This window comes from Schistocerca nitens, chromosome 3, assembly GCF_023898315.1.
Source record: "Schistocerca nitens isolate TAMUIC-IGC-003100 chromosome 3, iqSchNite1.1, whole genome shotgun sequence".
Lineage (NCBI taxonomy): Eukaryota > Metazoa > Arthropoda > Insecta > Orthoptera > Acrididae > Schistocerca > Schistocerca nitens.
In genome coordinates this window covers 592,045,131-592,060,074 of record NC_064616.1, presented here as the reverse complement: position 1 = coordinate 592,060,074, position 14,944 = coordinate 592,045,131, and the positions used below count along the sequence as shown (strand labels likewise).

Genomic DNA, 14,944 nt, shown 5'->3' with positions numbered 1-14,944 from the left:
AGATATCATGAAAATTTTAATTTTGCTGTATAAAAATATTATAATTCTGAGGATGGCAGTTTATTAATAATCCTAACTGACAGATAATGAATGATAAAATTGCATTTTGTCTTCTACTCTCGTCAAGCCTGAGGCTCATGTATAATTTTAAAATAATAGTTAATTTCCTGAGTAACAATCTTTGATGTGATGACGAAAATACCACCAAATTTGACCAAAGTAATACTGAATCTGACAACATAACTGATTTTAGGAAAAAAAAACACAAAATTTGCCAAAAACACCACAAAATTTGACAATAAATAACACTGAAGTTGGCAACAATAAATAACAGCGAAACTGGTAAAAAATAACACAGAATATGTCAAAAAAGCAACAAATTTGGCAACAAACCTCACACCCAATTCGGTAAAAAGGTACTAAATTTGCAATAAAAGCACCGAATTTGGAAAAAAAAGAGCAATGAATTTGGAGAAAAGTAACAATAAAGTTGGCAAAAATAACACCAAATTTGGCAAAAAAATAACACTGAATTTGGCAAAAAATAGCACCAACCTTGGCCACAAAAAAAGATTTTTTCCTGTCCCTATTTTAATAACAAATGGATGTGGTTAGGTTGTGAAGTATCAAGGAAGTCACTTGCAAAGTATCTTAGAAAAACTATAACATCATTACACTTCAGTAAGGTATACCAAATGCAACATCTACTTGTTATTAGAAACTACCCTGATAAATATACCAGCTTCTACCGTCTGTACATTCAGCAATAGTTTGAGAGCACTTGTCCTTTCCTGTCCTTGCATCCCACTTCAATAGCCAATATTTTGTAACCTTGAATGGAGAGCATGAAAGAAATCATAAAAGAAATCAAATTCTATTTAATACCAAAGGTTTTTGTGTTGTGCCACTTTTTCCAACTTTTAATGGGAGCTATGACACAAAACATCTGCAAAACACAGCCTGAACACTATGAAAACTGAGTTCATCAGGAAGGCTCGTAGGTTAAGTTAATAGGTACAAAAGGAGGTGAATTGTGAAAGATACCTGTATATCATCTGAAGATGGATAGTATCATACCAAATATGTAGTGATTAATAAAACAAGTGACATGACTATGAATATTATGGTTTGATAATCAGCTGTTTTTCTTTCAGTAAAGATAAATTAACCTTCAACCAGTAATACAATTACTGCAACAAACCTAAACAATTTGCTGGAAGAAAGTAATTTTCAGCAAAATATTGACAAAGACTGTCAATTACAATAATTTATTGTATTGCAAGACCTTTATCAAGCTACAGTGACCTTGTATACAGAAGATAAACATACTCCAGTAACAGTTACAAATCAGTGTAATACACTGTGCGTGCGTGTGTGTGTGTGTGTGTGTGTGTGTGTGTGTGTGTTCCAATTAAGACATTTCGCACAATAAAATGGCATAAGCCATGAAGTAACTGCCAAAGCAAATAAAACTGCACCTGTTTCTTGTGACAGGTGTTGCGCAATGGTGCAGCATACACTGAAATTGAAGTTCGCCAGCTGACGCAGCATTTTCCACTGCCCTGCCATCTGTACAGTGCAGATCGTGTTTTTCACTGTGCCAGCATGCTACACACTGTGCATTTTCACGGCATCCACAGGGAACCTTTTTCTCGAGAAATCTTGAGGAAGATATCGGGTAAAAAGTAGCTACTTGACAATGAACTTCTTATATTTTCATTATTAGTTACAGTTGTTATGTTTTGAAATTAAGTAATCCGTTTGTGGAGTTTGTACTGAAAACTAATCACAGAAATCTTAAGCCTCCTGTTGCACTTTAGGTTATATAATGCTGGGTAAGAAATGTGGCTAACAGGTTGTCACTGTTTTTAAAGCTGAAAGCAGATTCACATCCATTCCCAGTGCACATTAAATAATTTGAATATAGCTACAGACACGTGCAGTGTGAAACTGATTTGTTCAATTAGATAATCCTTTTTATGTCTGCAGTGTGAAAGCTGAGTGACCAATAAACATAAAACAACATTTAATAACTACTCTCATTCTTAAATACACAATGAATACAGCCTAGCTATTTGTGCATTGTGAACTACGCTGCTTCTTCAAACCCACCCCTTTCAAAGGTAAGTGGTTCTCACACCTACATTGGTTCTTTACAGACAATAAGTGATATATGTAACAGGTTTGGTTGAAACCGATCCTGTGGTTTAGGAGGAGATGTGATACATAAATACAGCCATTTTTATAATACATATGGGTTCACATACAAAAATGATGCTTCTTTCCTGAGGAGTTGAGAGAATCACGAAAAGGGATGAGCACAGAAATTCAAACGCTTCAAGAAAGGTCATCCGCTAAATAGAATTTCATTTGATGTCACCATTTTAAATTTGTTTATGAAAGACAACTCTGAAAGCTTAAGCCAGCAACTATGTATCTGTAATTCTTCAGGCCTTCTTGGTGATCTGTTGACAACTTGAGGTGTCGGATATTCTGCTAATATCAGGCAGAATACCTGACACTTCAAAGATGTCAACAGAATGCTGGGAAAGCCTGATGCTGGTATCTGGCATAATGGCTGACACCTCAAAGATATCAACTATATATATGTTGATGATTATCTTGTATTAGTTTGATTCTGCTGGTTGAACATTATTACAACAAATTGCTTTTAGACTCGTTTTCATCAAATTATTGCTTTTTCATTTTTATTTTCATTATTTTCTTTTTTGCCTGCATTAGCGAACGTCCTGCATATTACATTTTCATGTCTAATAGACTAGATGTAGCTATATTTACGGCTGCCACCACTTAACTACTACTATTGCTGACTTTTAACTATAATTATTTTAATAAGTGCCATACACCAGAAAAATTTAATTTGAAGATAGACCAACACAATTAAGTAATTTCACTGTTGTGCAGTTAGCACTGACATCTGTTAGGTACAAAAATATCAAATCTCTGTGAAATAGACACTCATTTCAGTGGGATCAATAATATTATAACTACAACTGTTATCAATTATTTTCATGTTTCAATCTGCCTGTTTATGTGTAACTTCACTCGTTCCACTTCCCTAAAATCTCTCCACCATCAGATTTAAGACACACAATGTATGAATACAGGAACAAACTTAAACCACTAGCTGCAATTACAAGTGAAAATACTGATTTATTGCACTTCACAAAATACTACCACTATTTTATTAAACCCCTTCAAAACACTCCCATTGTATTTCATAAATAAATGCCTGCAGGAAGAAGGAAAAAAGCTTGTGTATTGGGCAATTCAGTGAAGCCGCTGGTAATAAAGTGGCTTCATGTTACACAAGTGAGGTTCACGATACCAAGAATGCTATTAACTGAAAGGTGTTTTTGCATCAACATGAGAAGTTCTGAATATCCAAGATTTAACTTACGGGATGGTATTTTCTTGAACACTGTCTTCGCCATAAACCCTTGAAACCTTTCTGCATAAAAGGCTGGCCTATGCACTGAAACGGTGTCCTGAAAATGTAAGCATGGATAATAATAACAACAACAACAATAATAATAATAATAGTAATAGTAACAGTAGTAGTAGTAATCACAATTATTATGCTTCAGAGTAACTTTTGTTCAATACATCGAAGCAATTTGGTGAAATAGGAAAGAAGGAAAGAAAAATAATAAGGAAAATCTTGGAACCAAAATATGACAATGGGAAATAGAAATTTACACATAATAAAGAAGCTTGTGAAAGAATAGAAACAATATTAGATAATCGAGGAAGAGAGGAGTTGTATTCTATGAACACATAAAAAGGCTGGTTAAAAAAGGATAATTAAAGAGTGTTTAGTTTTTTGACAGAATCCCAAAAGCATCAATAACATGTATGAAATAAGTTAATGCAGACCTGAGGGAAACTGATGAAACAGAGGAAGAAATAGGAGAAAGAAAAGTTCAGAGCAAAAATAAGTTACATGGCTTCCAAGAAAAAACAAAGACAGGCACAATATGGGCAGAAGAAAGTGGAGAAAACATAGTTAAAGAATAAACTACTGGAAAGAAAGTAAGGGGAAAAAAAAACAAGACAAGTCCCTCATGTGGTCATTGGTAGGCCACACATGGAAGCATGCTCCTTATCAAATAACCATCAACAACATTCCTTCCTGGACAAAACTGTACTTCAAACCTGACTTGATGACAACTTTAACTTCGAATGAGTGGGTTTCTACAGGTGTGGAATTGGTGAACCACCTGAATGGTGTCATTCTGTATTAGATAATGTCAAAGAATATATTTTCGATGATTATGTTTCTGTTGTGTCTAATAAACTAACTGAGAACACTAGTTGTGTCTATCTGCGATTCAGCATCTCCACTATATGGCAAGTAGCAATTTTCCTTTAGCAATTTTCCTTTTCATAATATCGAGAACACTATTAAAATACATGTTGTGGCAATACAAATGAATTACAACTTACCATGAAAACCATAAGATGAAAGTCTATTTTAATAAAAGAAAGTATCTGCAAACACAAGTGCTCCTAGGCTGGCATGAATTAGTAAGATATTATGCACTTCGAACTTTGAAATGGACTGTGCTCACTTGCTGTCCTGTGTCACACTAAAGTAGTATTGAAAACTTTGCGGTTGGATTGTATGCATAAAGTAGTCAAGTTAAGAAATCACTCATTGCCATACTTTCATAAAGTAAGTTATGTATTCAGAAAAACCAAAAATTATGTCAGCAGAAGCAGAAAACATTGGGACTCTATACAGGTAAACTTCTTCAGTGTAAACAAAACAAAACAACATTGGTAACATATGGGCGGGCCCACATGTTGCAATGGTTGCTCCAACTGTGCTTCGGAAGCTTCGCTGTGAAGCACTTGCACATCCTCCTTACATGCCTGATCTTTCCCCATGGGATTAGCATATTTTGGAGCCCTGCAGAAAGATATTAGTGGGCACTGATTTGCTTTGGATGAAGAGGTGCACACCTGGGTACAATCATGGTTCCACAAGCAACCAACCACAAACATTTTTCCATGAAGGCACTGACCATCTTGCCTCACAGCAGGATAAATGTATTAACAGTTCTGGTATTTACTTTTGAAATAATAAACAGATCTCTTACTTTTTTCCTCATCTGTCACCTATTCATTTGTCAGCCCTTTGTAATTACAACAACGAACCCTGTTGTCATATTTTTATTCTAATGATGATGTAGGTTTTCTTATTTTACAATTATTGAGTGCAATGTAATGCTGAATGATCTTTACAGTCACCATCAAATTTTAACAATTTTTCTTCCATTGAAATTTAATGATTATTTTGATACTGTTAATTCAATGTGTGTACTGTTGTTATGAATAATTAAATGCAAGCTTCTGTCTACGGGAGCAAAGATAAACTTTGGCTATAGCCCAGAGCTATACATCACTTATGACAAATTTATTTAACCTATTATCACTATCATCTGACTTTCTGGGGAGTGTCATTTGATGTAACGAGACACTCTACAGCTTCTACAGGATCACAAATGAAAAATTAAAGATCTACATATGTAACACATATTTATACCATAGTTTAACTAAAACCATACTTGTTCCAATAATATTAATCAACATAGTTTGCTTCATACTTCATATCACCTTTTACAGTACCATTTTTGCAAGTGTAATGCTTCTTTGTGCACCTCCTTTCGCAAAAAATATTTTACATTATATGACAGGTAAAACGTTGCTCATCTTGCAGTTGAATCACGCACCACTGTTTGCAAAACACCTCAAATTGAAAACGACATCTCTTGTATTTGACATCAATCTGAATAATCTGACATTACAAACATAGTCGTCAATTCACAAGCTGCCGATGATACAAAAATGACAACAGAGTTAACTGTTGTTATAACTTTATAACAAATATTACGATTTTCTACACAACTGAAATGACAGTCATTACAAAGGTTGTATATGTTACAGTCAAGTGAATAATCAGCTAGCTGCATTGCTACCTCCACTGTTCTCAAATATACTGATCATTAGTTATTTGAATAAATAGGTGCTGCACTCTGATTCACATGTGTATGACATGGCTTGGTACCATAAGAAAACAATGACAAGGATACACAATTAATAGCAAGACAAATGTTCATAAATTAACTGTATTGCCTCAGAAAGATATGTGTAAAGTGGCATCCAGAAAATGTTTGGCAACTCAGTTGATAGTCAGATAATCCAGCTACAATCTTGGAAGGATGTCAGCTTAGTTCACTAGACAATCACAAGTAATTCTGATGAAATATTCTAAACAATTCTTCCCTAGTAAGTGATGGTTAGTTAGAAAATTTAACTGACTGACTGCAAGAAGGTTATTTTACAATCAAATTATAATTTCTCTCATCTTTTACTGTGTGAGATACCTGCCTCTTTCTGCCTTAGCCACTATTACAGCAATGAGAAAGCATCTAGGTTTCTTTTATGTGCATTTAATGGCCCAGAGGAACTTATTGGAATATGGTCAATCTGAAGCTCCAATTTTTCACAGTCTATGACTGCTTGTGATGCCTGCAAGAAGCCACATCCAAGCATAACATTAAGGCTACTTTCTGCTGAAACAACAATTTCGAAGGGCTCTGTTCCGACATCCATAGTTATACTCATAATACCGGTGCCTGTCAGCTTGTGACACAGCAGATGAATTATTACCATCTCCTCCAATAACGAAAGAATTTTTTTCCTAATTTTCAATATATTTACCTGCTGACACATAACACTTACTTAAAATTCTCAAGTTCTTACTTCAGTTGGGGTTTCACTTAATTTTATTATTTTGGCTGTTTGATTCCATTGGTGTACTTAGTATTAATTAGGGCACTGTTACATAAAAGTTACAGTTAACTTAAGTTAGCACTACAGTTCGATACATGCAAGAACTTACAAGTTAAACTTATATTCGAGGAAGCTAACCTACAGCACTTGAAAGTTAAGCATTCTGACTTTCCAGTAATGGTTCTAATATTACCTCAAACTAATTATCTACCCAACTAATTAAACATTTACCATCACAGGTTTTGTCATGCCTACTGTTAGATTCTGAACTTTGACCATCAACTTCTGTTACTTTTAATTTTCTTGTAGAAGACAACATACAGCATTCATTACTTAACTCATTACTTAATAACTCCATTTAATTTACTCTAGTTTGCAATATGGCACTTACTCATGCAAACAAGGGGACCTACATCATATAAGGATAATAGTGACGATGTATCTTTCTAAATTTCTGACCAACAACACTTTCTATGAATAAAAATCACAGTTGTAGTTCATCAAAACAGTATAATCCAACCTAGCCAAATTTTAAAGAGCAATGTAATTTTCAAACTATTCACACATCTAAGTAGTTGGACATCACCCAAAAATGCCACTTTGTGGTTTGAGTGTTGATGAGTAAGACCTATGTTCGAGTGTGCACTCTGTGTTGACTCACATCATAAACATATTTGTTCTATATGTGAAAATTTGTGCACTGTCACTGCAAAATTCAAAAACTCTTATGTTTAATAACTTTCATATGAACTGTGCTATAATTAGCAAGAGTGTCTAAGGTAATTTTCATTGGAGTGAACTACTGTTGGACTCTGTGATTCATGTTATGAACTGATTTAAATTCACTACTGCAGTGTAACTGTCTGTAGCAGGAAAGTGAGAACTTTGATGATTTCATATAAATGTAAAGTGGTTTTATTTTGAGCCAGAATTGAGCAATTTACTTTGCCACTGTAACTATGGGTGCTTATTATGGATAGTTGTGCTTGTAATTTTCCTTAGTGTAAAAACCAGTCACTGCAATTAATGGCTCTGAGCACTATGCAACTTAACTTCTGAGGTCATCAGTCGCCTAGAACTTAGAACTAATTAAACCTAACTAACCTAAAGACATCACACACATCCATGCCCGAGGCAGGATTCGAACCTGCGACCGTAGTGGTCGCTCGGCTCCAGACTGTAGCACCTAGAACCGCACGGCCACTCTGGCCGGCACTGCAATTAATAACTGAGCTTTGAAAGGAATACAATGTGTGTGTTAGCGTCATCTAAAATGCAGTACTATGCACATCTTTGAGCAATTATCACCCACATTCATTTAAACTTTCTGTTTTGTGGTGATCAAAACTTGTGAAACTTCCACTTGGTGAAGTCCTGTATCATGGTACTTGATAGACTTCTGCTGTGACCTTCATTAGGTGTGAAATGTTTTCGGCTTCTGTGACTTCAAGGCTCACTGTGTGAAACAGATCCAAAACACACTGTATACAGGGTAGTCAGAAACAGTCTGAAAAGCTTGTAAGGGTGTTGCATGGTATGTTGCGCTGAGAAATAACTGTTATGAAAAGATTTGGTATGTTGCTCTGTCTGTCTGTAATTGTATATGGCATGCCACTTGAATTTGCGTGCAACTTGAATTTGTGCTCATCACCCTCATTAGCTTCAATGCTAATTACCTCAGAAATGGCACAATGTATCAAATTGTTTTCTTAACAATTATTTCTAGGCACAACCTACCCTGCAACACCCTTACCACTTTTGAGACAGTTTCTGACCACCCTGTATATGGCTGTCACCTCACCCAGGCTTTCGGCTCTTTAATTCAGTTGTTCTTTAGCCAGGTGGACCTGCTGCCAGCTGTCATCACATGCCCTTAGTTTCCACCTGAAATTTGTTATACGGCTTGAGCTCTTCCTCATCATTCTTGAACCATTGCTGACAGCAACATCCAAGTAAAAGTAGACTTGGAAAAACACTTCAGGTCTTCCTACCTGTTGTTTTTAGTGACATAGATGAATCCATTTAGTTGTTTCATTAGGTAAAGGCCATGGTATCATGAAAACAATACTGGATGCTAGATATGCAATTGATTCACCTATACTTTTGTATTGATTAGTACCTTGACAATTCCGACTCTACGGCTGTTTGTATTTGGGTTCCTGCCCATGAATGTGACATTTTGTGTAGCCTATAAGAGACAAAACAGTGTTGATGTCTGTGTTACCTAGCACCTTAACCTAACTATGCCACAAAGAATTCAGCATCCTGAACCTGTTATGATAGCAGCCATCGACAAGAATTAACGCTTCACACTGAAAGCAGATTTATTACGTGGACACAAAGGGGTAAACAGAGATGAACTACTTGCCTTGAAAGTGAGTGCTCCTATTTACATACACAGAATGTTCTGGTAAATTCCATAAATAAGAAAGTCAAAGAACCTTTGTGAAAATATGAATGTTAAATAATAAAATTTCAGGAGGTTGAAATTTAACCTGTGATACATGTGTCACCAGCCAGCAACTATAACCGCTACACCACGGCAGATGACGTACAGCACTTGGCAGTATTATTCTCAGCTGTCTGGATTAAGTGTAACTGCACCCTCTCTGCAGCTTCTTTCAGGTGTAAGAAATTTGGATCTTTGTCTTCATCATGTTATGGTATTGAAAAAATTAGCCATCGTCAGTGCTATGTCAGCTGGAAAAGATAAATTAGTCCCATCTTCCATTATGGCATAGATGGGTTTCAATCTACCTTTACCAGAGGCCTTCATGATTGACTTACATTCTACTGTGGCTGGTGTGGCACAATTAATGGTTGTTGTGGTGTCACCGCCAGACACCACACTTGCTAAGTAGTAGCCTTTAAATCGGCCGCGGTCCGTTAGTATACGTCGGACCCGCGTGTCCCCACTATCAGTGATTGCAGACCGAGCGCCGCCACACGGCAGGTCTAGAGACACTTCCTAGCACTCGCCCAGTTGTACAGCCGACTTTGCTAGCAATGGTTCACTGACTAATTACGCTCTTATTTGCCAAGACGATAGTTAGCATGGCCTTCAGCTACGTCATTTGCTACGACCTAGCAAGCCGCCATTATCATTTGCTAATTATCTTGTGATGCATGTACTGTCAGACCGATGTTTACCAATTATGGATTAAAGTTAAGTATTCCAGAAGCTACGTACCTTTTTTGCTAGTATAATTACTTTACCTGTTCCAGACCTCACGCCAGCCTGCGTGAGCTTAAACGCGTGCCTTTCGGCTATCTCCTAGTGGCTTGGCTGTCTTGCCAAGTCACAACAGTTGTAAGTGTTGTACTTTTGCTCTCACAACCCAGAAAGCTACCAGTTTCTCTCCAGACTGTCTGGTCTTGAACTTTCAGAGTGCTCCTCACCTGCCCTTGATTGAAGAGCAGCATTTGTTGTTCCACCAGCTTGCAAGTTGCCTCTACGTGTATTCCAAGGTCTTTGATATGCATGTCTCAGTGTTATGGTGGATTACACTCTGCAGTCTCACAGTCTGTCACAGAATTATTCAACAGAAAGCCTGTAGCTATGGGCATTTTCTTCTGTGCAGTCCATGGATAAACTCAACCCATACCAGTGAAGTTTTTCTCACTCAAAAGGTTACAGATGCAGATCTGTACCACCTTAATCCTTGCCTTTAATTGAACACAAAAGAGAGTGAAAGCTTACTGATCTATACTAAGTCATATGCATGGCACAGTTCAAATGCTAGATTTGTAATAAACGTGCCAAATGATCAGGCAAAACTGGCAGCACTAATTTCATTGTGCTCGTGATTGTACAAAGTGACATGTGTTGCAGCAACAGCTCATACTCCCGCCATGTAAAGAACAGTATTCACATTCCACATTCAAATCATCATCTTCACGTAGATTTTGAAGACAATGGTTGCACACATGAAGTAAAAATCACAAAATGAAATAATTATTTATTACCAGTAAACTGATAAGAAATAAACAGCAAAAAGACTTGTGCACTAAAAATATGACTCGATATTATGTAACCACACTCACCCCATCATGTATCATAGCTTTCCAAGTATGTTCTAACTTCTTCTTTAATCGATAACTCTGCAGAATATCAATTATGCCAATAAATAGTAGGAGACGTTCACCACGAGCATTTCTGGCAGGAATCCCACCTGGTCTAAAGACACAACAATAAATTAATGGAAAATGCACAACAGCATCAATGACTGTACGGTAATAAATCAGTTTCTTACTTTTCTTTTCGGGTAAATCAGAACACCAGAAATTTTGTTGCTGTATTCATGAACAGTTTGTTGATGATTTAAATGATCTATTCTGTTTGTAATCATACAGCAATACAATGTACATGAATCTTACTTTTCTTTTTTTAATTCATGCACTTCAAACTTTACTAAGTTTTGAATATTAAATACTGTTAGCAGTATTACAAAAAGTCTTCAATATTAACCTTTTCATTGTACTAATAGGCTTATCAATGGATTTCTACAGTATACTAATAACATGTTAGTTTCAAAATTACAAAAATCAATCAATAGCTTTCAGTCTAGGTTGGTAAGTATCACATACCAGAAGTTGTGTATCACCAATTCAAGTTATTTAGAGGGAATTTTTATTAGTTCCAGACAAGAATAATGCAACATTCTCAAAGTAAATATCAATCTTCAGTTGATAAACAGCCTCTTGTTTCACAACACTTAAGTGTGAGAGAACTAAGAGATTAGTTTCACTTCATAGCACACAAGAAAGAAGGAAGGAAGGAAGGAAGGAAAGAAAAACACTACTAAAGGACTTGCCACAATTCCACATATGAGAGAACTAAGAGACTAGTTTCAAATCCTCGTGCACCAGAAAGAAAGAAAGAAAGGAAGGAGAGAGAGTATGTTAAAGGAAAAACAGTTACATTTGGAAATGGTTAATAAAGTATATGCACTCCATTTGAAATTTGTGAGAATGTCATCTTCATCAGAACTATGTCACATTTTCCAAAATACACTTCACAGTTTTATCAAGAAAAACTGAAAAATATCTGAGAATCTGTTTGATGGTAAACAGACACACTCCCCATCACTGTGAAAGGTCACAATTATTAACATTCAAGTGAACTAAATAACTACTAACTAAATGTGTCTCGTATTTCTGAATAACTTCCAGATCCTTTATTGACCTCACACTCATGAAAACTAGGAGCTGGGTGAGAGATTTGTGGTGAACAAACATTTAAGAGCAAGGAGTTTTTTCCACTATCCCACAAGCACACACAGTTCTCTTTTCAAAACTGAGCTGCTTAGTAATGCCCTACTCAGGGACTGTTTTCAATCTGCACCTGCACCACACATACTTCAGTAATTACAAGTAGAGTGTGGGCTGATCTCAAACTTCCTGATGAATTAAAACTGTGTTCTAGACTGGGACTTGAACCCGAAATCTCTGCCAGCTATATCGACTGATCTATCCAGGCTCGACTCACAACCCACTCTCTCTGCTTTACTTCGGTGATTACCTCTCTCTCACTTCCCAAATTTCACAGAAATTCTATTACGTAAGTTACGGGACTACACTCATTTGCTGAGCAGTGCTAGTCTCAGACATTACGCGGGAGAATTTCTGTGAAATTTGGAAAGTACGAGAGAGGTAAGCAGAAGTGAAGCTATGAGGGTGGCTCTTGAGTCATGCACGAGGTCCCTCACCAGAGCACTTGTGCAAGAAAGGCAAACGTTCTGTGTTTGAGTTCTGGTCCAGCACACAGCTTTATCTAGCAGGAAGTTTCAAATCATTTCTTTGCTAATAATTTCTGCATATGATCAACTTCTACAGGTTGTCCATAGTGACATTACTTTAGATGACACATTACACTTCATTTCCAAAATGAATGGGCTCTGAAGAGCTGACTGACAATGGCAGAAAACGGGTCCACAAATGCAACATATATATTATTCAGAATAGGGTAAATTACACTTACGGGACATCATCTTCCTCATCTATTGGCTCACTTTCTGCCTGAATACTTTCCATTGCTGTGGAGTGAGCAACGAGCCTTTGCCTGTTAATAGAACGTGTCCGATGTAAAATTGTTGCTGATGCAGCCTCCCTCTCTTTTTCGATAAATGCAGCTGCAGGGCTGCCTGGGCCATCACCGCTAGATCCCTTCTCATGAGCTGAAGCTTTGCTTCCATGTGCAGCCCCTTCTTGCTCCTTCCTTTCCTCCTCTTTTCTCTCCTACAACACAGAAAACACGTGGATAGAAGGAAAAAACATTCTCCGACTGTGGAAAACAAGGCTTGTTACTGGCTTTTCTAAATACCCTACTAGGTTGCCTACAAATATAAGATGCAGAAATGCAATATCTATGCACAAATCGTGAACACAATGCCCGAGCTGAATATTTTACACAGACTAAAGACATTTTTGTAGAAGAACAGTGCTATTCTGAAGGTTTTTGAATAAAGATTGTTGGAAGCTGCTAAAATTCAGCTGATTCAGATACGTGCAAATGTTAGAACTCAACTGAAGAAGACTAATTAAACCAACTTAAAGTAAGATGATGATGCCTGTGGCAATTACATGCATGTGTACATTTTCCCCTTAAGCTATTCAGTGAAAATACAATAAATTTCCTCAAGTCTTTTGTTCTAAAGATACACTGATTTATTACTATACAAAAGAGTCAAAAATATGATGAAGTGGAATCTCGAGACTTTTCTATAAAAAAAAAAAAGTTTATGACTGCTTTTATAGCATGAAAAGAGAATTAACTACTATCTTACAAAAGAACAATAGGAACAATGCCTGAACATTAAAAGCAGATTTTTTTGTATCAACGTTGGTAAAAAGGTAGGTCACATCAGGTGGAGGAGGGGAGGGGGGGGGGGATGATCCCCTACCTTTTTTCAATGGACAAAGTCACAATGAATGACAGTACGCATTTCAAAAGCTTCTAATAAGGGCAAAGTGTTTCACATTAGGTAGTTTCCACTGTGATGCTACATAAATTACTTCCAAAACACCCCTTGGAGTTCAAAAAATAAATATATACAAACAGACTTAAATACTGGAGAATAGTGGTGTACATCTTTTCCCTACATACAAGTTTAAACACCACTAGCAGAGCTTTAATGGTTTCAAATGATTTGGTATGACAATATGCCCACACACATCACGATGCATCTGTTTGCAACTTAAATTCCCCAGTTACAAACACTTCTGAAAAGCTCAGAGGAAGAAAACTAACACTTTGATCTTCCACTCAAAACAGTCTTTCATACAACTGTGTGATGTGAAAAATGGTAGTGGAATGGAAGGAGGAAACCTTTTAGTTCCAATGCTGGAATGTGCACAATGTGACTGTGCACAATATTACTTAAGTTAATACAGATGGTGCAGAAAGTTTCACACAGTGTTTCTTCAGTTTGTGGACCACCAATATGAATAAACTGTCTTATGAGTCTATATTCATATCAGGTACGCATAGTGCAGAACTGTATTACTATGAGACGTGTAAATTCAGAGAGTGTTGCTTAATTCTGCAACTTGTGATTCTGATGGATGTGTTAAAATTCACTTCTGTTGATATTTGTATATGTTCATACATGTACTGTACCTAAAAGTGTTGTCTACTGGGATATCACTTAGCACCAGCAAGCGTTTCTAAGGAAGGGAGGAAAATGGTTAATTGTTATACAGTGCAATGTTTCTCAAAAGCTGACCTTGGAACAACCAATCTTGGAGGAATCTTCTCCAGTGTTTGGAGAATACTGATGACAACTCTGCCATATTCAGATCTTTCAGCGTGGCAACTTCAGCTTCAAGGATGTTCTCCACTCAGATTCATTTCCATCAATCACCGCTGATAATTTTTTGCAGTACAGAAACTAGAAGGCAAAGACCAGTGAACAAAGAGGATTCTTTGGGCTGTCTGCACAGGCATCTTTGATTATTATGCTTGATAACACTGAAGCAATGAATCTTTATTCATTGTGGGGTGAAAATTCTCCACAGAAGAGCATATGGCATAATATTGGTTCTTGTAGTCAATGTAAATTCTCAAAATGTTTGGATCTGGTACCTACCATAATATGAATAGTATTGTTTCAGATGATGAAAATTG

At 36.6% G+C, this 14,944-nt stretch overlaps 1 protein-coding gene across 8 annotated transcripts in view; it reads right to left on the bottom strand.

Moving 5' to 3' along the window:
- LOC126248507 (phosphatidylinositol 4-phosphate 5-kinase type-1 alpha-like) overlaps positions 1-14,944 on the bottom strand; it is a 300,192-nt gene that overhangs the window by 226,164 nt on the left and 59,084 nt on the right. For all 8 annotated transcript variants that reach the window (XR_007545495.1, XM_049949546.1, XM_049949548.1 and 5 more), the window contains exons 9-11: positions 12,800-13,056; positions 10,864-10,996; positions 3,422-3,509 (exon numbers count right to left, since the gene is read on the bottom strand). Coding sequence is in view for 7 of the 8 variants with exons in the window: in XM_049949546.1 (XP_049805503.1) it covers positions 3,422-3,509; positions 10,864-10,996; positions 12,800-13,056 (478 nt within the window). In the remaining variant the exon portion in view is untranslated. The remainder of the gene's footprint in view (positions 1-3,421; positions 3,510-10,863; positions 10,997-12,799; positions 13,057-14,944) is intronic.